Source organism: Pleurodeles waltl, chromosome 6, assembly GCF_031143425.1.
Source record: "Pleurodeles waltl isolate 20211129_DDA chromosome 6, aPleWal1.hap1.20221129, whole genome shotgun sequence".
NCBI lineage: Eukaryota > Metazoa > Chordata > Amphibia > Caudata > Salamandridae > Pleurodeles > Pleurodeles waltl.
Window position 1 is genome coordinate 1,392,001,902 of NC_090445.1, and position 25,079 is coordinate 1,392,026,980.

At 48.8% G+C, this 25,079-nt stretch overlaps 1 protein-coding gene across 1 annotated transcript in view; it reads left to right on the plus strand.

Moving 5' to 3' along the window:
- LOC138300880 (rho guanine nucleotide exchange factor 19-like) overlaps nt 1-25,079 on the plus strand; it is a 133,801-nt gene that overhangs the window by 98,212 nt on the left and 10,510 nt on the right. Inside the window, exon 12 of the mRNA XM_069240733.1 lies at nt 41-109. Within this exon, the coding sequence (XP_069096834.1) occupies nt 41-107 (67 nt within the window). The 3' untranslated portion in view covers nt 108-109. The remainder of the gene's footprint in view (nt 1-40; nt 110-25,079) is intronic.

The window sequence follows — 25,079 nt, forward strand, 5'->3', positions numbered from 1 at the left end:
CCCACGTTCGCAAATCTAACAGTATCTCTTTGATTTCTAGGGATGAGAAACAGGAATGGTTGTCTCTGCTTTCCAGACAGATGAGTTTCAGGACTCTTCCGGTGTAAAGGTGAGTGGTAAAGGGTGGAGGATCGTGTGTTTTTCTGAGGGAGGGGTGAGTTCCGTACTCAAATGTTCCTCCGAAGCTTTGTAATATTGTAGATTTCTCTGGATTGTTAGGTCTGCACGCTCCTCAGTTTATGCCTGGTGGCATAAGTGTATAGTTTCAGATATGTTTTTTATACCATACATTTGAAGCACCGTCCCTTCCAGATTATCAATATATTTCTACATTATAAAGTGTCCGAGCATTGATTGGTGTGTGGCTATTTCAGGATTCCAAGCTTAAGTACAAATATTTTTTCTGGATTGATTTTAAAGTAATTTTCTTACATTTTATTATGTCAATGTTACATTAATTTATAAACTCAAACGGTTGTTGAAATATTTTATAATTGAATAAATATTTATAGATGTTTTTAATATTACAATATATTTTTTATAAGCAAATCTTATTACTATTCCAAGAACTAACAGAATAGGCCATAACAAAAGAAAACAAAAACATCAAAGGTAGAGCTTCAAGCCAATCGTCCCACACCCGTTTCGACCCCCCTCCTGCCCAAAAGGTCTAGAATTTCCAAGGATTCCAATGTGGAAATTAGTCCGTAAGAGCCCCACCATTTACCCCCAGATCCTAAAGGCAACATAGATAGGTTAGTCTAGTTTTGCACACCAGTCCATCCTGTGCACCATTGTTCCATAGTGGGTGGGGAGGGTTTTACTCAAGCTCTCGCAATGTCTCTCTTGGCAATCAAAGCTATCCCAATTAAGGCGTGTGTCCAAGCAGGATCCCAACACCCTCCATTATTCCCAACAGGGCCACTTTGGGGGTTAGCTGCAATGGGGTGTCCAGTACTGCCGAGAGAGTTGAGCCAATCCGGGACAGTACGAGGCAAGTCCTTAACACAGCCTTGTCATATGAGAAAAGTTCACTTCCAAGGATTGATAACCGAGGCATCTGAAATTTGTAACAAGTTGGGCACGGCTCAGCCTTTGGGGCATCGGGTAGGTTTGGTGGAAATATTTCAATTGAGTCAATCACAATTGGGCCGATATTGTCAGTTCCTTGGTGAGGGGCATACAGGCCTCGCTCCATTCCACCTCATTGAAGTCTCCGATTCAGCCCTCCCACCTGGACCGCAGCGTGTCCAGGGAACATGGAGCATTATTCACCAAGGCTCTGTGTAATTGGGATATTCACTTATCGCCTAGTCTGCCAAGGGGCAGTCGTGTCTTGAAGGGATTGAAATCAGGAAAGTCCTGTAGTGCGATCTAGTGCTTGTTTCTGGTCCAGGGAGGACCTGGCTTTTCAGTTCAGCCTGGATTGTTCCCATGGGGATCAGGGTCAACACTGATTTACATAGGGCTGGATCCACACTGCAGTGATGTGGCGAGCAAAATAACGATGGATTAAACCCAGATCAGTGACTACGGGTGAGTGTTTGAAAAGTTTCAACACTCCGTCCATCATTTACTTTTGCAGTGTTGCTATATGCACCCTAAGTGGCTAGGGTATTGTCATATGTTCGTCCCTTTCTCACTGTGCCACTTGGATTTAAGCTAGCCTGGCTGATGGGGGATACTCCAAATCTGCTCCCAGGATGCTTGTTTCTGGTCCAAAGGAGAACCTGGCTTGGGCAGTTCAGCCTGGACTTTTCCCATGGAGAGCAGGGTCAAGACTGATTTGCATATGGCTGGGTCCAAAATGGGGTGGCGTGGCAAGCAAAATAATGGAATAATCCCAGATCTGTGACTGGGGTTGAGTGTTTGAAAAGTTTCAACACTCCATCCATTTTATTTTGTTGTGTCTATAGGGAGAATTGCGCCTGTAGTTTGGCGAAGGAGCACATACTGGATCTGCACCAAACATCAGCTAAGACATATGGCTATGAGGTCCTATCAGCAGAATCCCTTGAGGCGAGTCAGTTGTTCCAGTCACAGGCCCCTCCAGAGGGGAGTTTGGCCTATTAGGTGCCTGTACCAACCTGTGAACCGGAGGGCTCCACGCCACATCAAAGATCACCTTGGTCACCTCCGGTAGCATGGAGGGGCGTGGAAGCCCATAAGGGTACTGCGTCACTCCATCCAGGCCCAAGTTATCAACCTCCAATTGGTAGGAAGGCTCTAGTCCCCGGTCAGTTAGTCATTTATGACTAGAAGGTGGGACACCCACTTGTAGAGGTGAATCTCCCCTGCTCCAATTCCTCCCTCGTAGATGGATTGACCACATATGTGCAGAGTTATTCAGGGCGGATGACCCTGCCAAAGAAAGGTACGAAGTAAGGATGCTACTTCAATGAACCAGTTATTGGGAATATGGAGCAGGTAGTTTTGCAGTATGTACAGTAACCAGGGGAGTATGATCACTTTTATTAGTGCAACTCTACTGAGGAGGTTCAGGGGTAGATCACGCCATGCGTTCAGGCTTTCCCTGGCACTCCTGAGGAGAGATAGCAAATTGAAGGAACAGGTCAGCTTAGACATGGTTGCCTCATGTAAACCTAGATATTTGAAGCTAAGTCACCAAAGGGAGATGCCCGAACACCAATTCACTGAGGCCACGATGCAAGGGGATGTGGAGGGACTTCACAGCATTAAGATACAAAGGCCTCCTCGAAAAGGCAAGAGTCGAATGGCCTGAATTTGTTGGGTCCCCTAAATAAAGATGGTCATCAGCGTACAGTGCAATTCTCTTTGGAGGTGCTCGGCCTGCACCAGCCTACCAGCGGTGCATCACACCGAACCAGCCACACCAGATGCTCGATGACCAGGGCGAAAAGCAACAGAGTAAGGGGACAGCCATGTTGAGTGCCCATTCAATTGGAAATGTGCCAGATAACGTTCCATTAATGTAGACTTGGGCCATGGAGTGGGAGCATAGAAGAGAGGTCATTGCCCAAAAATGGTGGCTGAGGCCCATTTTAGGACTGTCGCCAAGTAGTTCCAGTCCACAGTATCAAAGGCCTTTTCAGAATTGGCTAGAAATAGTGCTAGGTCTCCTGTCAATTTACCTACATGGGCCAGGGCGCAATGTAATTGACAGATACAGTGCCGGCTATTACATTGTGGAATAAAGCTGCATTGATCGGGATGGATCAAGACAGGGAGGACCAACTGAAGCCTGGTCACCAGAATTTTAGCATACATTTTAATGTCTGTATTAACTAAAGATATAGGGTGGTACGATATGCAGTCGAAGGTGGGTGGATTGGATTTAGGAATATTCACTGTGATTGCTAAATCTAGTTCTGCTGGGTAGGACTCTTCACTGATGGCCACATGGTTTGGTCGACGCAGGTGGGGAACTAACTGGTCTCGGAATGTGGAATAATACTCCAGCTGTAAGCCATCTGGGCCAGGAGTTCTCACAGTGTAAAGGTCCCTGATGGCAGTGTAGATTTCGTAATCTGTCAGTGGTGCATCCATTGCTGTTCATTGGGCCGTGTCGGAGATGGAAGTGGGATGTGATTGAAGAGTTTGTGAATGCATTCTACATAAGGACCTGGGTTGCGGGCATAAAGCTGTCAGTAATAGGTTGCAAATGCAGATGGAATGCCATGGGCAGTCTGGGTCACTGAACCACATTCGTGAGCTAAAACGGGGATGAAATGGAAAGCAATGTCCCAGGAGACAAGTCTATATAGAAGTGTCCTGTTTCTGTCAGTGTTCATAGATACGCCACAGAGTCACCTTCCAACACTGGTGTGCCTCGTCAGAGTAGTTGGCGCAGTTCTGTTACTCTCTAGCTGGTGGGTAAGTGTCTCAGTGGCTGCTGGGTCACTGTGGTCTAATTTACCAGGATGCGTGCCTTCAGTTTGACAGTGTCACACTGTTTACCCCTTTCTTTACGCTTCAGGTAGCTCCTCACCTGTCCTCGTATTGTGGGTTTGCTAGCCACCCATAGAATACCCGAGTCTTGCACAGATCCAGTCTTAAGATCAAAGTAGTATTAAAGCTCCTTTGGCCAAATACTCTACCAGTTTTGTGTCTGTCAGGAGTCAGGCATTGAGACACCACATGGGGCGACCAGAGGGGCTTGGGCACTCCAGCCGAAGGACCTGTGGGGAATGATCAGACAAAACCCGGGGGGAGCATTGATGCACTTGCGGTGGTCGGAATATTGGTAGCCGGAAGGCAAATATAGTCAATCTATGACACTGACCGGACAGTATGTGGATTCCAGGTTCTTCTGACACCGTATAGGCCTAGTGAGTTTATTCATCATGTGAGGGTGCGAGCTCAGGCCAGTCTATCATGCGATACGGATCATAGGACATCTAAGAATGGGTCGACTACCACATTGTAGACCATATGGTGAGTGCGCTTAATGAAAGGCATGCTTATATGATGTGTTAATAATATTACTGTTCTGTATAATAATCGGTTGTTTCTAATAGTGTGTTTAGGTTCTTATAGACTACCGGCTGCAATGAACCACAGAAATTCTGTGCTGACCAAATAGGATTTGTAAAGAGAACCTAAAGGTCTTGTCTTCCCTACCCATCCTTTCCATTCCCATACCCCAATTCCGACTTGGGCACAGTCGCCAGCAATCTTGGCTCTACATGTGTTGAGGGTTGATATTGGAGGTCTTGGGCAGATAATTGGCACTCTTGCAGATCTCTCTTCTCTGCAGGTCAATAGAGCCTTTACAGTGAAGAAGCCTAGACCAGCCCTTGGCACCAGCACCTTGCCCTGGCTGGCCCATGGAGCTGAGACTGCCGCTGGCATTATGAACAAACTTCGCTCTGCCCCTGAAGCATATCCCGACCTTCACCACTGGTGAGTGAGTCCCTCTCTGTCCCTCTCTGTCCCTCTCTGTCCCTCTCTGTCCCTCTCTGTCCCTCTCTGTCCCTCTCTGTCCCTCTCTGTTTCTCTCTGTCCCTCTGTCCCTCTCTGTCCCTCTCTGTCCCTCTGTCCCTCTCTCTCTCTCTGTCCCTCTCTCTCTCTCTCTCTCTGTCTCTCTGTCCCTCTCTCTCTCTGTCCCTCTCTCTCTCTCTCTGTCCCTCTCTCTCTCTCTCTGTCCCTCTCTCTCTCTCTCTGTCCCTCTCTCTCTCTCTCTGTCCCTCTCTCTCTCTCTCTGTCCCTCTCTCTCTCTGTCCCTCTCTCTCTCTCTCTGTCCCTCTCTCTCTCTCTCTGTCCCTCTCTCTCTCTGTCCCTCTCTCTCTCTCTCTGTCCCTCTCTCTCTCTCTCTGTCCCTCTCTCTCTCTGTCCCTCTCTCTCTCTGTCTCTCTGTCCCTCTCTCTCTCTGTCTCTCTGTCTCTCTCTCTCTCTGTCTCTCTGTCTGTCTCTCTGTCTCTCTCTGTCTCTGTCTGTCTCTCTGTCTGTCTGTCTGTCTCTCTGTCTGTCTCTCTCTCTCTCTCTGTCTCTCTCTCTGTGTCTCTCTCTGTCTCTCTCTCTCTCTCTCTCCCTCTCTCTGTCCCCCTCTCTCTCCCTCTGTCCCCCTCTGTCCCCCTCTGTCCCTCTCTCTCCCTCTCTGTCCCTCTCTCTGTCCCTCTCTCTGTCCCTGTCTCTGTCTCTCCCTCTCTCTGTCCCTCTCTGTCTCTCTGTCCCTCTCTCTCTCTCCCTCTCTCTCTGTCTCTCTCTCTCTGTCCCTCTCTCTCTCTCTGTCCCTCTACAGCCACCTGCCCTCTAGTATCATCAGCGCAGCTCTCCACTGGACCTAGCCACACCACAGATCGGCTCGGCCTCTTGGCACTGCACCCCCTCCAGGTCCATATTTGAGTGTCTCCCTTACAGAAGCCATAGCTGATGATGCCAACCTGGTACAGCACGCTGCGCCTATCCTGCCGGTGTAACATGCTCCTGGAGCACACCCTCAGACTCTAGCAGCCACACGTACAGCATTTTATGTGCACATCCAAATAGCAGTACATGAAAAGTCAGACCTAGACGTCAGCCTCGACAAGTTCCTCATTGAGTACCGCAGCACCCCTCACTGCACATCAAGGTGCTCACCTAGGGCGCTAATGTTAAAAGGACACCAGCGAGACCTGATCTCTACCCACCAGAAATGGACACCCCTAGAGCATGACCCTGACTGTACCTAAAGACAGCAAAGGCAGAACAACGTGGGGGAAAGCCAGAGGCAGAGGGCCCATGATCGCCCCATACAACCAGGGGGATTTTGTATTCCTAGGCAACTGACAGCTGGGATGGAAGTTCCACATGGTGTACGAGCCAGGCGTGTGGGTAGTGATAGAAGCCAACAGAACCATGATATAGCTGTTGAGGAACAGACTGACAAACACCCCCTGGTTAAAACAAATGGGCACCATTGCCACTGCAGAACCCAGTAATGAGGAGGATGAACCAGGGTCTGAGCTGCCCATGGCAAGCAAAGCAAGACATTCACCCACTGTTCCTTTGGGCCACATCTACTGAGGGGCCTGCTCTCCAGGACTGGCCGAGTGCCTCTCAAAGCTGGGATTTTTAAGCTACGATTTGTGGTGTGGGGCCCACCTGCTGTGCTGAGGGCCTGAACTAGGATACATTTGCTGTCCTTCAACAGGCCCCTGGACTAGCGGACATCGTGTGGGCCCATGTACAAAGATCTGTTCAGGATCGGTGTGGTGGACTGCGAGACCCTGACTGGCGGCTACAGGGGTACAACACGCCGCAGTCAAGAGCCTGGGACAAGGGGAGTGTGGCCGCTTGGGGCATTGCCAACATACTGGTTGCGGTGCTGTGTGACTTGCCGATAGAATCCCAATCAGGCCACTACATTGACTTGGCAGCAAGGCGTTGGGTCCTATGGGTGACATGGCAGGGCTGCGCCAGCTGCGTGGATGCTCACTGTATGCTGCATGCCACAGGCCTGTGTTACTGATTGCACCCCTCTCCCCCCCCCCCCCCCCCCCAGGCTGCCCAAGACCATGTGAATACACCTGGGGAGTGAGAGTCCCCAGGCCTGTGACTGGCTGAGCAAGGGGCATTGGAGTCTGGTTATTGCCCCTGTGATGAGGCTAGCTGTCTGTGCGGTGAGTACATCCACAGACCATCAGGCATGCAGTTGCTCACAATGAGCCTGGTGCTGCCTGCGGGCCCCACCTGATCTGACCTGCTCCCCCACAACTGCAGTTTTGCTGGATGGGTGCTTCTCCCATTTACATTGTGGCATACTCTTCTGTGAGTTACTGGGGTGGCCTACACTAGTGCTAGGGACATGGCTGGCGTTACCTAATTCGCGCATCAGATCAAGAGCGGTCCCTTTGCTGGGATCCAGCCCTCGGCCTGCTTGTGCCCCCTGGCTGGAAGGGCGTGCAAAGGCATGACGGGCCCACAGGACACTGCGGTGCCTATCACAGGCCATAACCCCTCTCAGTTCCTGGCTTATGGACAATCTGGACTGCTTCTTTATTTGGTGGCCTACTTGGGCCGACCTCATCTACTTCCTCCCTGGTTTGGTTGCACCACCTGGGCAAACATGATGCCATACAATCGAAGCTCCTGTTCAAGAGAAGGTGCCTCACCCGGCAAGTAGGCCGCAAGGCCTCTCCGAAGCGCTCAGGGCAGGATGGTCACCAGGACATTGATATAAAAGAGCTTCTATTGGATGTGAAGGCGAGCCCGAAAGCTATTGATGCTAAGCTAGACATCCTCACTAACCACCTAGATCTTGTCAAATAATTCATGGACAAGCATGAAGATAGACTGGGCCACCTGTAAAATAGAGTATTGGATGCTGATGATGCACAAGCAGATTCCAAAGAGCAACTATTGAGGGGTACTTGAACTCATTAAGGCCAAAAACGACAACCTTGAACTACGCACCTAGTGCATCAACTTGAGGATCATGGGTATCCCGGAGTCCACTGTTATCACCAAAATGGAAAACTTTGTGGAGACCATGCTGCACAAACGTATGTGTACCAGCGATGGCCTGCGGGAGCAGGAGAGGCAGAGTTTGCATGACATATAAAATTTGGGGTAATAATGCAATCTTGAGTCTTAATGCAGCCAAACCTCAAAGGGCATGGGCCTTCCAAGAGTGGAGGTCCGAACGCGCGTTTGTCAATAGGGCGCCATAATTGGACACCTCAGTTTGAGTTGTAGTGGGATAAATGCAGAGTCCCAAATACAATACTCACTTTGTGGCCCAAGAGAATGGGAAGCGTTGATGCAGAGACCCTGATCCATTTTCTGGATCATCTGATTTCTGATTTGGGATTTTTGTAGGTTTACTTTAAATCCTGAGGCCCTCCCAGAGGCTTCCAGATCATCCATGAGTGGTGGTCGATTGTAGAGGATGTGTCAGGGCCACCATGACATCATCCACATAGAGAGACAACTTATGATCCCTCCCTCCAATACGTATACCGGTTATTGTGGGGTTCTGGCGGACACGCTCTGCGAAGGGCTCCATATACAAAGTGAAGAGCATCGGAGATAGTGGACACACCTGTCTGGTGCACCAGGATACCATAAAAGGAGAGTAAGTAAGCCCATTCACCCAGACCACTGCCTTGGTAGCCTTATAACTACATTGTACCCATTGAAGGAACCGCTCGCTTAGTCCCACCCTCTAGAGCACTGCAAATACGTAGGGCCAATGCACTCTGTCAAACGCCTTTTCAGCGTCAACTGATAGTAGAAAGGACTATCTGGGTGCGTTAAGTTTTATCCAACAGATGACACATGTGCTTCGTGTTGTCACTATAGTAGCACTCTGGGATAAGCCCAGCCTAGTCTGGGTCAACAAGGCCCTGCATATAGGGAGCAAACCGGTTTGCCAAGATATCTGTGATGATCTTAGCGTCCACATTTAATAATATCGGCCAGTGAGAAGACCAGTGGAGTGGATCCTTACCAAGCTTAAGTAATACCATAATGGTGGTGAGACTCCTAGACTCTGCAAGATCTCCCATGGTACTATAGGAGTTGTATGGTCTGGTGAGGATTGGTGTCAATTGGCTGGCAAATAATTGATAGAATTCCGAGGTATAACCATCATGTCCCAGGGCTCTACTGGGTTGCAAGTGAGAAATTGCAGACAACACCTTCTTCGCGGTTGTCTTTGTCGAGGTGCTTGGTGTTCCAATGGGGGCAGACAATCCAACGGAATATGCGCAAGATAGGACGAGGTCTCCCTCCTCTAACTGTTCAAAGGAGTGGCCAGAAGTTGCCCAGCCTTATTGCTCCCCACATAATATGTTTGCTTGGTGCATACTAGAGCGTATGTCGCCCTGTCCATATCCAACGCTTGAAGTTGTTTGCGTGCCGTGGTCACCTGACGGCAGATCTTGTGGGACCCTGTCCTTTTATGATCCATTTCCAGGTCTTTCACGTGTCTCAAGTAGAGTTTTTCTAGCCCTCTTTTCTTGATTGATTCGCGCTTGAGGGCGATTAAGTGTCCGCGTAGTATTGATTTCAAGATGTCCCAGAGTTCAGCAATGGGTGTATCAGGGTTGTCATTGTGCTGTAGGTACTCAGTGATCACCCCTATTTAGCGCTCTGACATGTGTTGCACTAGGGAGAAGTCTATGATTAAGGCGCAAGGTGCGGTGTTGAGGGACCAGGCCTGGAAGGTGTATGGTAGTGTTCAGGGGGGAATTGTCTGAGTGCTGCTGTCCCTATTGCTACCTGAGAGATAGATTCAGAAGTCTGAGCGAGGCCCAATAGAGTTCTATTTGTGTATATGTCTGGTGTGCTGTTGAGACAAAGTAGAATCCCTCTCTATGGGATGGCCGCTGCACTATAAATCGCGGAGTCTATATTTCATCAACTGCTCCAGACCGTGCTAAGAGAATGCACGAGTCTGTCCCACCTGCTGCACAGATCTTTCTAGACTCGTATTAGGTACTAGATTGAAATCCCCTTCAATCAGTGCATCTTTATCAGTGGTAGCCATCACCTGACCCAGGGCCTCTAAAATGAAAGCTTCTTGATGTTCATTGGATGCATACAGAGTAGCGAGTGTAAAAGTTAATTATTGTGATGCAAAGTGATAGAAGTCTACCAGGTATCTCAGCCTGCATATGGATCACTTTCCCAGGAAAATGAGACCCACAGAATCGCCGCTCCTGCCTTCTTCCCTGTGCTCGATGTGAAATATTGTCTGTTGAACCACTTGGATCGCAGACGCTTCCAATCCACTTGAAGGAGATGCATCTCCTGCACCAGGCAGATTTCACCTTTAGATTCAAGCAGCAATGATAAGAATGCTAATCGTTTTGCGGGTGCATTAAGCTACTGTATATTTTAACACATGATGTGTACCATACTGGTTCTGAAGTAGGGGTGTAGTTATATGGGGAATACCACAAGCTATATTCGACCGACCACCAACTGTCCCGCAAGCTAATAAAATGTGCCTTCCATTTCCCGTTCTATAGGTCCGGTAAGGGATAGAAAGTGCAAAGTAGCACAAAGTGTCAGATAAGAACAGAGTATACAACCAGTGTGATCTCTCCCAGTAATGCCACAAACAACAAAATTGGGGTACATGTCCGACGCCACGGGTTGAACAGTCATCGTCTCTTAAGATCAGGATATTCTGCCATCCGCATGTATCATTCCCGATTGATGGAGATGGGAGTCACATATCTCATTTACTTCAGAGACATGGTGTGTAGCATTGTAACTGTAGTGGGCCTCAGTACCTCTATTGCTATATGTATAGTTTAGTCCTTGCCAGGGTCTGAGGCCTGGTCGCGGGACTGTAGCTGATGTAGAAGAGCTGCCATCTTGTTCCGGCTCTCCATTTCAGTAGGCCTTGCAGATATCAACTTCTTTTTCTCCCAGAACCCCTGGAGGTGGCTGACAGGCGCTCAGGGTCCCCTGCCTAAACAGGCAAGGAATCTTTGCCCTGTTGGTCTCTGATGGGAAAAATCAGTTGTGCCTCCTCTAAAGTGCGTATACTATGTGTCTCATTCTGCAAACTGAAGGTCAGGGGAAAGGGGTGACCCTACCAATATAGTACCCCTTTTTGTTTAAAAAAAATTCTGTGGCCAGTTGCAATTGACAGCGTTGCTGCAAAGTGATAGGTGAGAGATTCTGATACAGCCAGATCTTGTGATCCTCAAAGTCTGTGCGTGCGATTCCCACACATCCGCCATTATTGTTTCTTTTTGATGGTAATAGTGGAGTCGGGTCAAGATCTCCTGGGGTTGGCCAGGAGACTTGGCAGGTCTCCCTGCCCTGTGGATCTGTCCAGCACAAAATCTTGAGGTTTAAGTTCTGGTATGACTTGGTTGAATAATCTACTAACAAAGTCCTCCAGTTTCCCCCCAGTGGCCTGCAGCGGAACCCCTTTGATTCGTATATTGGCCCTGCTGGACATGTCAAGATCCTCCACCTGGGAGCGTAAGTCAGAATTTTTGTCTTGCAGCCAAAATGGGCGTCCTGTGGGCGTCCAGCTCCTCATTATGTGCATCACTAGTTTGTTCAAGGCTAGCCACTCAGTCCCATAGTTCATTCCTCTAGTTCATTTATTTATCTTGTGAGGCCCTTGATATCTGCTGTAAGGTCCTGCTTTAGTGCCGCGATGTCTGTGCGTAGAGTCCCAAAGAGTGTTTCAAGGAAGGCATGTGTGACTGGCTCCGGTTACCCAGCCCCGCCTGTGAAACCGATGTCTGCCATTAAGGGAGTTTAGGCTACAGTGTCTTCAGGTTGGTCCCCCTTTTTTCCAGTTGGTTTGGTAATGAGGTCTCGAATGGTAGCATCCTTTTTGTGGGTTCATGTGCCTGCCCTGGTCCTCCCAGGCTCCAGCACCAATATTATTTGTGTCCTCTGCTTTAGAGCTACTCCTGGGGAGCCACCAGCAGCCCCTGGCCCCTGGCCCCTGGCCCTTGTCCCGGTCAGAAGTGACCAGCCACTGTCTCAGGCTCCGGCCCCCCACCAGCGAACCAGCCGCCTCAGCCCCAGCCAGGTCCAGGTATTCAATCTGTCAGATTCAGCACTCACCCCGGGTGCCGTCCACGTAGGCAGCAAATGCCCTCAGCCATTCATGCCAAAGGCCTCCCTGAGGTGTTGTGTTAGGGGGCAAGGCCACAGTCCTGCTTCTATATGCCGTTGGCCCACCCAAAGGGTGTAAAATGTCTCAGACAGCGGGGCTGTGTCAAGTTCCCAGGTTGCCGCCGTTTCCACCTGTCTCAGGAGGGACCACACTTGTGCTGTGTTCCACCACTTCTCGCTGTCTGGCCCATGTTGTGCCTCATTGCTGGCTATCATCCGCCCTCTCTGTGGCCCAATCAGCCGTGATGTTCTGCCACCGTAGGGCGCCTGTTTTCTCCGGTGTTAGGGAGAGGCCCTCCTCCCTGGAAAACTCACAGCTCTTGTGTTGGGAGACCCTCATGCGCAGCGCTATATTTTGCTGCAAGGCCTCCTCTTTGCTTAGCTCCTGGCAGCTGCCATCTTGAGGTCAGGCGGGTTGTGGAGCACGCAGCAATAATGGAGGCAGAGAATCTTTTTTTTTTTTTTTTTTTCTGCGGTAGAGTGGGCCCCTACCATTCAGCAGCGTTCCGCCAGTCGCACCTTCGGTCACCGGCGCTTGTGTCACCCGAACTCGACCTGTACTGTTAGACTGGTGGCAAAGCTCTGAAATCCTGCTACTGCCCAGTCGCCATCTTCTATACACACCCACCTGCCACTGACTTAAGTGGGATGCATTGCAATAGAGAAGATGACAGCCCTCCCAAAATTTCTATATTTGGTTCTCAACCATCAACTTCATCTGAGAGATCAGTTCTTCAAGCACATTAAATCCAACCTGAAGGCATTGATATGAGTGAATAAACAACTGCGTAAATCATGGGACCTCCTCACTTTGACGCTAGCGCAGGACGAACTGGAAGTGTCTGACATGTAGCTATATGCCCTGTGTGCCAAAGCTCAGTTTCTTCAGTTCCGACTACACCCCACTCTATTCCAGCCCACATGGCCATAGAGCTGGTTTGCGCAATTCTGTGGCCATTGACAGTGGTGCTCTGCGCACCTTATGAAACTCAGAGGGTGGAAATCGTCATGGTAGCATGTCTGCACTGGGTATGGGAGGAATCTGGTAAGTGAGCCGATCTGGTGTGGCCGCATGGCCCATCCATTCCTCCTACTAACAACCCCCAGCTAATGCCTCTCTACGACAGGGGAGCTGTGACCCCTGCACACAGTCGACAGCTCACAACTTTTTCAGACCTGTATCTAGAGGATCAGTTTGTTCATCCATTCAAGCCCACATTCTCCCCTCACCCCCACTCTCTTAGACACTCTTCTTTATTACCAACTCAGGGCAGCTTGTCGAGCACTTCATGACACCTTCCCTGCCCCGAGCCTCATCTCCCGGCACAAACTAGTCTATGCCTCCCCTTCCCCGCACAAAGTAATCATTTGCCTGTACAATGTTATGCAGACTGCAGCCCTGATTACCAATCCAGCTGCACGCTGGGCGTGAGATGAGGAAAAAGACCGCCCCTCCCCTCTAATAGATAATCAATGGGAGTTCTGCTGCAGTCACCTGGCATCTCTCTCCCCAAACTACAAATTGCATCTAATACACTTTAAATTTCTACACCGTCTACACTGCCCTGCTTCAGCCCTTTATAATGAGGCTAGTCCCTGACAAACAATGTCTTCACTGTGGTTCCCCGGAGGCTTCCTATATCCATCTGGCATGGTAATTGTAGTGAAGGCCTTTGGGGATGAAGAAAGATGACACGCACACTGATCACGGTTGCCAGCTCACGGGGAACTGCATCAGTGCAGCCCCGACTTTATTTATACACACCCTCTGTGCCCCGCCTGGATGCGCAGAACGCGTTACAAAATATAGGAGAGCCTTGATGGCTCTCCGGCTAGCTCTCTACATACCTCCCATGTTTTACTTCACACGGAAAAGGGTTATTTATAAATATAAGATAATCAAAAAAAAAAATCAACCAAGAGACCCCAAAGGGGGGAGTGTGAAAGAGAAGATTAGAGAAAAGAAGAAACGAAAAACAACTGGAAAACGAACTACAAACATGACCAAAATGTTCACTTTGACCACAGGACACATCCTCGTACTATCGATATCAGGCATCACCAGTGTTCAGTCTGTGGATGGTGACAACGAACTACAGTTCACAACCAGTCTACTTTACAGACAAAATCTTTCAGCTGACTGCTGGGGGCCGGATTGGGGCGTAAATTATACCTTGCACTTATGGCGAGCAAACCCCCATGTCCAGGACCATTGCACGGCAGGGCTCGCTCAGCAGGCACAGCCACAGGGATACTCCGTTTCTTCATGTCTGCTCGGCCAGCCGCCTGTGGTTTCCTCCATCTCTCCTTCCTCTTCCACAGGGACAAAGACTCCAGCTTTACGAAAATGTGACACATTTCTCGTAACCCTCTGTCTTCCTTGGGCCGCTCTTATCATTGCCTCTTGAACGCCAATGACTTACCAGACTTCAGGTTCGAAAGGTGTTTGGAACTTTCCTCCTCCTCTCCGATTTTTCACTACCACCCGATCACCATCTTGAAACTCTCTATGCTTTGTTTGCCGTTTTCCGCTGGCTTTCTGATTGGTAATTTCTCGACGCCTCTGCGTGGCCTTCACATCCAACGCAGGTGGCTTCCAACGTGGACCAGCTAGGATACAGTCATGTGGAGAGACTTTGAACATCAAAGCTGCTGGGGCACATCCAGTGGTGCTATGAGGTGTCTGACGGTAGGCACTTAAGAACTGTTGTAGACACCGCTCACCTTCTTCCCTTTGCTCAACTCCTATTCTGAGGACCCTATTTAGAGTTTGCATAAATCTTTCAACATCGCCATTCGCCTGAGGCCAATAAGACATGATTTTGTGAGGACGAATGGCCAACCCATCAAGGTAAGAGCGAAATTCTTGCCCCTGAAACGGGGGCCCATTGTCTGTCCTGATCTCGTCGGGTAGCCCATACAACGCAAAAGTCTTCTGGAGAACTGGCCGCACATTTTCAAACGCCGTAGACATTATGACCTCAACCACAGGAAACTTTGTATAGGAATCTATCAGAACGACCGTCAGCCTCCCATCTAGAAAGCTCCCAAAGTCCATGTTCACCTTCGCCCACGGCTTCAAAGAGGCAGGTTTGGTGGTTCCGCTGATGTGATGATACAGGAGGGACACTTCCCCACCATTTCGTCAACTTGACTATCCATGCCAAGGTACCACACTTTGGCACGCAACCTGGCCTTTGTTTTGGCAACACCTTGATGTGCCAACTCGATCACTCGAGACCACAAGCACTGAGGAAGTACGATCCTCCTTCCCCTCAGGATCAGTCCTGCATTATCGGTGGACAGCTCATCACGCAACTTCCATATGCCTTGCATAGCCAATTTATGTTCTGGGCTACAAACCTTCGTCTTCTCTAGAAAGTGTTTCCATTTCCTGTGACCCAACACCTCATTCACCTGGTTCAGTACCACATCATCCTTGGTGGCATTCACAATGTCTGTTATGAGAAGGGCGTTGGGACATGCAGACTGCACAACCATGCTGACAGACTTCGGTGCTTTCTTCATCTTGCTCTTGGTGGGAATCAAATGTCTTTGGGGATGGATGACGAGACAAATAATCTGCTGGGTTATTCGCCCCGGGTTGATAAATGACTGTGAATCGATAAGGTTGAAGTAGAACAGTCCACCGTTCAATTCGAGGAGGTGCTAAACGGGGGCTTCCCGCAAACAGTGAAACTAAAGGCTTATGATCAGTTACTACTAGAAATTCGTGCCCATAAAGATATGTGAAAGTGCTTGCATGCCCATCGAATTGCTAAGGCTTCGCGCTCGATCTGCGCATATCGTGTTTCAACTGCCGACAGCGCCCAGATGGCATATGCAACCGGAATCCACTCCTGATGTCTCTGCTCCTGAAGAACGGCCCCAAGCCCTACGGGGCCCGCATCCACCACCACTTCTGTCCGCTTAGGGGGGTTAAAATAAGCCATGGTTGACTTATCCAACAACGCCGCCTTGATGTCTTCGAACGCCTTGTGCGCAGCCGGGTTCCACTCCCAGCGGTGTTGTCCTTTTGTGAGCTGTCGAAGAGGCTCTGCCATTGTGGCAAACTGTGGTATGAACCTCCCGCAATAAGTGGCCATCCCCAAGAAACTGTGTACTTCTGTGGAATTTTGGGGAATTGGGGCTTGACGAATAGCTTCACCCTTACGCGGATCTACTTGTAGACCATCCTTTGAAAGATGTAGCCAAAAAATTCTACAGACGTTTGATAAAACGCACACTTCTTCTTGTGAAGCGTCAATCCCACTTCTACTAGTCTTTGCAACGTAGCCCTTAGATGATGATGATGTTCATCTCTTGTCCTGGAGTGTATCAAGATGTCATCACTCAGATTGATTACCCCCGGCAGTCCTGACAATGTCTCCCTAATGGCATTCTGGAACACTTTGGCTGCCGAGGATACCCCAAAACTCCGCCTCTTGTAGCGCCGGAGCCCTACATGTGTTGAAAGTAGTAATGTTCCTGCTATCAGGGTCCAGCTCCTGCTGAAGATAGCCAGCGTTGAGATCCAGTTTTGAGAACCATTGCGCCCCATTCAGATCCGCTATGATGTCGTCCATGGTGGGCGTTGTGTTTCTCCCTCCGAATGGCTTTATTAGGCTAGCGCATGTCAACGCAGAGGCGAATAGCTCCAGGCTGCTTGGGTTTTGGCGCTATCACCAAAGGTGAAACCCAGGGTGTTGGGCCATCTACCTTTTCTATGACTCCCTGGTCCTCGAGCAGTTGTAGTTCTTTTTCCACTGCCGGCCGCAAATGGAACGGCACACGACGATGTCTCAGAGCTCAAGGGACAACGTTAGGGTCTATGTGAAGCTTGACGCACTTCCCTTTCAGCCGTCCCAACCCCTCAGAATTGCGGAAACTCACTGACGAGGCGTTCCATCTGAGAGTTATATACTTGGCGGGCAAAGAATACCAGCTCCAAATCCTCCATGGTGTGACACCCCAACAAGGTGCCTCGATCTCCTGCCACCACATAGAACTTTGCCTATGCCGACCGATCCCCACTGGTTACTGACACCTCCACAGTTCCTTTCAGAGGAAGGGGCTCCCGTCCTCCATAGTTGTATATCTTGGTGGCAGTTGGGGTGAGAGGCGGTGTGGGAGTTAACTGTTGAAACAGGGTTGCCTCCCGCCAGTAAATGAAATCACGAAAATGTCCTCCTCCTCATCTTCCTCAAAAACGGGTGCACCAGATGCTGTGTGGTCTCTCAACTCTTCAGTGTTCTTGGATACACTCCTGACGTTGGCATCCTTTCCCTTTTGATCCCCTTGCTTGTTCCTCCTGGACCTGCACACTTTTGCAAAATGATTAACTTTGCCACAGCGATTGCAAGACTGTTCTTTTGCCGGGCACCCCATGTTTGCTTTGTGTTCATACCCACAGCTCCCACAGGCACGTTCACCAGGTCTAAAGAGGTTTGGTCAGCGCCCTGGTGCTTGAACAGCATCTACCTGCTCTTCTTTCACCTGGACTGGACGGGTAGACAAAGCCGCAGCCAACGACTAACCTCGCACTGCCGCCATGGCGTCTGCCCATACTGCTGACAGAATTAGAATTTCGTCAAGGGATATACCTTGCTGTCGAAGAATGAGCTTTCGTTAAGCGTTGGACTGGCACCCCTGGATAATCTGAGCCCTGATCTCTTCGTGCTGGTTGAGCCCTGTACACGAACTTGCTAGCTTTCTTAATCTTGCGTAAAACATGTCCATTGATTCAATTTCCGTTTGTTGTGCCTGTCGAAGTTTGAAACGTTCGTAGTTGGAGTTTAGTTGAGGATCAAAGTGCCTATTTAAAGCAGTTACAGCCGCATCAAAGTCCGATTTGTCCCCTGTATCTGGGAGTGAATCGAACAACTGAATCAAACAACTCTTGTAACTCATCGCTGCCCATCAGCAACATTAGAGACCTGCGCACCGCTCCATCCATTTCCCTTGTGGCATAGTTGTCTAGTCGATTTAACCACAGGCGCCATCTTGGCACAGCAGTGGCTGGATCAATCAGTTGGCTAAACGGGGGTAACAATGTGACTGAGGCATGAACACTGTTGTTTAACTGTGCTGGGAGCTGGGGATTTCCTTGTGGCACATTTTCTTGTGGTGGCACACTCATGTTGGCACTGTACAGGTACACTTGTCTGAAAGACTTCAGCTTTTGTATGTAGCTTATATCTGGAATACCTCTCTTTTTTTTTTCTCTCTCTGGCGTGTAGTATATACTTTTTTTTTTTTCAGTTTAACTTTTTTTTTCTCTTTTTTTTTTTTGTGTATATTCTGTATTATATGTTTATTTTTTTTTAGTTCAACTTTTTTTTTTTTTCTGGTGTATCTTCTATATTTATTTCTCCAGTTCAACTTTTTTTTTTCTCTTTACCTTTTTTTTTCTTCCTTTTATTTATTCCATGGAACAATAAACATGTCTCCCTTTATTGCCCTTTTTTTTCCGTGGTGGCCATTTAAACATAAGGGAGGGACACGCCCCTCCACCGCTATCGACGTCCCAGTCCCTGAGCCTCCAGCCTCCGAGGACGCGACTGGCATTCAATGATGCTTTTCCTTAGCAACAAACGTCTCGCATCTCATAACGCTCCTCTACCGCCACGTGATAACTCCCCTGGCGAGCGCCAGGCGTGGCTCACCTTCCGCATTCTGTCTCAGCAGGATGCCGGTCCTTCGGGCTCCGCACGAGACAGGAGTCCTCAACGCCTTCGTTGTTGAGGCAGGGTAGCGCCTCACACTACCCCGCCCTATCACAGGACGCCGCACAGCCCTTTTTGACACTGCCCGATCACGGCTGAAGGAAGACCACAGCCGCTGTATGCCACACAGCCGTTCCAGCCAAGGTAAGACGACAGGAATACGGTGGGATAGGAACAGGGCTCATTTACACTGCCCCATACGTTGTCAACGAGGGGGTGCTTCTCCCTTTTCCTTGAGTGTTTTTTTTTTTTTTTAGTCTTCGCGTGTTACTTTAGCACTTCGTCAATCATGCGGGTAAATCGGACATATCCCACCCTCGTCGCCAATGTAGTGAAGGCCTTTGGGGGATGAAGAAAGAGGACACGCACACTGATCATGGTTGCCAGCTCATGGGGAACTGCATCAGCACAGCCCCGACTTTATTTATACACTCCCTCTATGCCCAGCCTGGATGGCTCTCCGGCTAGCTCTCTACAGTAATGTCCGAGAGTGACATAGTTGTGAAAGGAAGTATACACGATCATACACATTATCACTATGCAATACGACCCTGCTCCCCCCGTGGGGCTCCTAGGGTATGTCGCAGACATGCCTGCTTCCCACCGCAATGTCACTGCCATGCTGTTACTATTAACCAATTGAAGGGTAGCCATACACTGGGGACGGATATCCTGCTTCACACCCTTAGGGTCTGGTTGAATGATGTCACATATTGCCAGGAGCTACTATCCAATTACTGGGAAATAATGCCAGTATGCTTGTGTACTAAAGATATATGGTATCAATTCCTGTCATTTCTTCATCAAGATTACTCGCTTTTGGGACGGTCGAGTTTGACCGGGATGCACTCTCGGATCAGGACGGTAATCGGCCATCGGCCCTAGTTTCTAAAGAGTGACATTGTGTGGTATTCTTGTTAAGATAAGTGGATGTACACGTGGACATGGTAGACCCGTGGCCAGCAAGTTGGTCACGCCCAGTGCCTGATACTATGCTGTAAACTGCTGTTTGTATAAGACACTGAGTCTCCCTTTAGCCTATATTTCTTCCTCCTTCTGAATATCGTGCAACCTGCATCTGTATTGCTAAAACATTAACTGTTATGTGTACCTGCGATTTCGATGGTTGTACTGTTATTTTTTTTTAAAACACTAGAAACCAAAAAAGTGTTTAAAAAAGATAGTTATGTACACCTCTAGTAACATATATGGACCATGTATTGAAAATCAACTGTGTTATTAGAATAAAGGTATTAGTTATCATACCGCGCACTCACTCTTGCTAAGGATAAATGTGAAGGTTCTGTTTAATCAGAATTTTCTCGGTATTCAAAACCGTGGATAATTAAGTTGATCAACAATGTGGGTTCTTAATTTACTTTCCCTTTATTCAGAAGAGTGTGTATTGCTCTTCTGAATTTATTTTACAGAAATGGATCCCAGACTCCGCAGCAGAAGGTAACCACCTCTCATCAGGAGATTGCTTACCTCCTGCTATTGCTACCTCCGAGCGTAGGTGGTCGCAAAGGCAGTGCCAGTACTCGTAAGGAGTAGGCCAGAGGTCTCCACTGCGACAACTAAATTATGCCGCTGAAGTTTCTGTATTGTCCATGTGTAACAGTTTGTACTGCTGAAACAAAGAAAAAGCCTTGAATGAAAAAAATGCAGTACATTAGAGCAACTTTTTAACAAGTGGCTGATTCTGGGTGGTTACCTCACATAGTGGGGTTGTAATGTGGGTCAAGTATGGGCACAGATGGCAGTTTTGCTCAGGATGGACCTTTGACAATATTTTTTTGGGTCTCATCTTTTGCCGAAACACCTGTTGTCTACAGTACCAGTGTTTAGAGTGGGCTTTAGAGAAGACTGTGCTTATAATTGGTTGGCTTCTTGCCAAGATCATTTGAATGTTTCTTATTCAATGGCCTTCCTTCCTCTTTTGTGTGTTCCTTCCATGGAGCGTAGCTTCTCTACCATCCTTTAGACTGGATAACTTGTATCCTTCCAGTGTCTACTTTAAGGGAGCTACTTTTTTCTTTTGCTTTCGGTACTCCTTGGGATTGCATATGGAAATTTGTGTTCTTTCCCTCCCCTCTACAGTGTGCTTCTTCCACCGGCAAATGCCCGCCCCTGTGCTATGTGTTGGTATTCCACATATTTGTCTCATCTGTTGCATCACCAACCTCTCCCTGTCGATTCCCCGCTTTTTTCCTTTTTTTTTTCTTTAATACCACCAGGCTCCTTCATTGCTCCCCTGCCCCACCTCCCTCTCTGACTCTCATTAGTAATATTGAGTTGCTCCTCTTTTTCAGCGGCGGCTGCTGCAAATCTCGAGAGGAGGAGTGGATGTGGGGGAGGGATGGGGGATGGTGGGTAATAAAAAAGAAATGAGGAAAAAAACGTACCTGTCTCGTCTCTGCCCGCCTTGCTCCTCACAGGGACACCAGCGCAGGCTCCCGAGCAATCCTGGTGCTGCTTTCATGATAAACCTAGCATGAGAGCAGCTCCCGGACTGGTCTGAGTGCCTTGTTCTGCCACTCAGACATGCATGGGAGTCTCTGCAGTTTCTCCAACCCTGCTGTGTAGCACAGCCGGGTTGGAGAAATCAGAGTGCTCATTTGTGTTTGACCTGCCTGAGACGGCCGTCCAAACACATGTGCCCAGACTCCACTGCCCCTACCCTTCCCCCTTCCCCCCCACCCCTCCCTGCACATTCTGCTGGCTGAGCCAGCAGCTGAAAGATTAAACGATAGGTGGCAACGCTCCTTTGCGAAGGAGCTGCCCCTCTTTTTCTCTGCCCCTTCCCGCTGGTTTCTTTTTCTTTTTAACTACATATTTTTTTGGTTTACATTTTTAGGCGTGCCCCACAGCTGATATTTGCTACCAACTGGCTCTTTTGTCAACATGTTTTTCTTTCATTCACCAATTTCTTTCATTTTATCGTTCTAACATGGCAGTTTGCCACTTAGTAAAATTGTGCATGTGTGGTGGCGGGCATGCATACTTCATTATGCTGTGCCAATAATGGCCACCTTGTCATGATGGCAAAGCATGCTTATGTCATCACGCGGGGTCGGGATTATTGTTGGGTGATGATGTTCAACGACAATCACTGGCAAAACAAAAAGCTAAGTTTATATATTTAAAAGGTAAGACCTACTCGCTTTGCCAGTGCTTATTAATAAAGAAAGATGTATACCTAGAGAAGATTATATTAAAAAATATTGAACAATCAATTTTGTACAACAACCTAAGTTCGCCATTTTATTAATGTCCCTTTGCACTTCCCTGCATCATATACATTATGCACAATGTATCCGTATTGAACGTGCCAGAAAATAACACTAAAAAGTGTGCATTACAAAATTGTGTTATCAACAATCGTGAATGCTCATATCATATGGTGATTATTTCTTCAATATACATGTTGGAACATGGGTATGCCCTGCTTCAATTTCCTCTTAACATTAAGTAAGCATTTCTTTCGTCTGTCGTGTTCGCACCCCCCCCCATTAATTCTATACTTCCCGTCCATCAATTTTTCGAAATACTTATATTTAAGTTTCTCACTTAGTAATATTCTCATTAACTATAAACCGCCCCCCCTTTTTATGCTGCAACTTGCACCCTTTATTTTGTTTTGCAATGCATCTTCCACCACCGTACGAGCATGGCAGCATCTTTGAATACTGCAGCATAAACCACGGCAGTCAGTGCTGCTTTGCCATGGACACTGGTGGTCGCAGTGCCACATCTGCTCTTGGATTCATTCCCCTGCGCCCCAACCAAACTATCAGTCGACAGCTTACTCCCCCCATTATGACCCTCAATCTGCCAAAATGGGCACTTTAGTATCTGTACATCTTGCAGGTACGGTTTTTCACAAACATTGTCTTTTATAATGCAGTCCCCACAACAGGATCCCTTAACCTGAACCCTAACTCAACTTGTAGCTGGTTACTTGCTCCTCATTAGTAGACAGCAATTCCTCAACATTTACTAGCATGTGTTTCCCTTCCCGCACCTGAACCATGTGGTGTAACAAGCATTTAGCTGCATGAATTTTCATGTGGACCTGGACAGTCGTCTACAATCAGAGTTTTTGTCTCTCCTCTGACCTCCTTCATGATGAGTTGTTGGTGGAATCTTAAATGCTTTCGTTAAGAATTATGACCTTTTATTCCACCACTTGGGTGGGAATTGTAGGAACGTACCATCTTGCCTGGCATGTTACCCCCATTTTTCACTGTATATATGTTGTTTTAGTTGTATGTGTCACTGGGACCCTGGTAACCCAGGGCCCCAGTGCTCATAAGTGTGCATGAATGTGTTACCTGTGTAGTGACTAACTGTCTCACTGAGGCTCTGCTAATCAGAACCTCAGTGGTTATGCTCTCTCATTTCTTTCCAAATTGTCACTGACAGGCTAGTGACCATTTTTACCAATTTACATTGGCTTACTGGAACACCCTTATAATTCCCTAGTATATGGTACTGAGGTACCCAGGGTATTGGGGTTCCAGGAGATCCCTATGGGCTGCAGCATTTCTTTTGCCACCCATGGGGAGCTCTGACAATTCTTACACAGGCCTGCCACTGCAGCCTGAGTGAAATAACGTCCACGTTATTTCACAGCCATTTTACACTGCACTTAAGTAACTTATAAGTCACCTATATGTCTAACCTTTACCTGGTAAAGGTTAGGTGCAAAGTTACTTAGTGTGAGGGCACCCTGGCACTAGCCAAGGTGCCTCCACATTGTTCAGAGCCAATTCCCTGAACTTTGTGAGTGCGGGGACACCATTACACGCGTGCACTACATATAGGTCACTACCTATATGTAGCTTCACAATGGTAACTCCGAATATGGCCATGTAACATGTCTATGATCATGGAATTGCCCCCTCTATGCCATCCTGGCATAGTTGGCACAATCCCATGATCCCAGTGGTCTGTAGCACAGACCCTGGTACTGCCAAACTGCCCTTCCTGGGGTTTCACTGCAGCTGCTGCTGCTGCCAACCCCTCAGACAGGCATCTGCCCTCCTGGGGTCCAGCCAGGCCTGGCCCAGGATGGCAGAACAAAGAACTTCCTCTGAGAGAGGGTGTTACACCCTCTCCCTTTGGAAAATGGTGTGAAGGCAGGGGAGGAGTAGCCTCCCCCAGCCTCTGGAAATGCTTTGTTGGGCACAGAGGTGCCCAATTCTGCATAAGCCAGTCTACACCGGTTCAGGGGACCCCTTAGCCCTGCTCTGGTGCGAAACTGGACAAAGGAAAGGGGAGTGACCACTCCCCTGACCTGCACCTCCCCTGGGAGGTGTCCAGAGCTCCTCCAGACCTCTGCCATCTTGGAAACAGAGGTGCTGCTGGCACACTGGACTGCTCTGAGTGGCCAGTGCCACCAGGTGACGTCAGAGACTCCTTGTGATAGGCTCCTTCAGGTGTTGCTAGCCTATCCTCTCCCCTAGGTAGCCAAACCCTCTTTTCTGGCTATTTAGGGTCTGTCTCTGGGGAAACTTTAGATAACGAATGCAAGAGCTCATCCGAGTTCCTCTGCATCTCTCTCTTCACCTTCTGCCAAGGAATCGACTGCTGACCGCGCTGGAAGCCTGCAAACCTGCAACATAGTAGCAAAGACGACTACTGCAACTCTGTAACGCTGATCCTGCCGCCTTCTCTACTGTTTTCCTGCTTGTGCATGCTGTGGGGGTAGTCTGCCTCCTCTCTGCACTAGAAGCTCCGAAGAAATCTCCTGTGGGTCGACGGAATCTTCCCCATGCAACCGCAGGCCCCAAAAAGCTGCATTACTGGTCCCTTGGGTCTCCTCTCAGCACGACGAGCGAGGTCCCTCGAATCCAGCAACTCTGTCCAAGTGACCCCCACAGTCCAGTGACTCTTCAGTCCAAGTTTGGTGGAGGTAAGTCCTTGCCTCACCTCGCTAGACTGCATTGCTGGGAACCGCGACTTTTGCAGCTACTCCGGCCCCTGTGCACTTCCGGCGGAAATCCTTTGTACACAGCCAAGCCTGGGTCCACAGCACTCTAACCTGCATTGCACGACTTTCTAAGTTGGTCTCCGGCGACGTGGGACTCCTTTGGGTAACTTCGGGTGAGCACCGTTTCACGCATCCTCGTAGTGCCTGTTTCTGGCACTTCTCCGGGTGCTACCTGCTGCTGAGAGGGCTCCTTGTCTTGCTCGACGTTCCCTCTCTCTCCTGGTCCAATTTGCGACCTCCTGGTCCCTCCTGGGCCACAGCAGCGTCCAAAAAACGCTAACCGCACGATTTGCAGCTAGCAA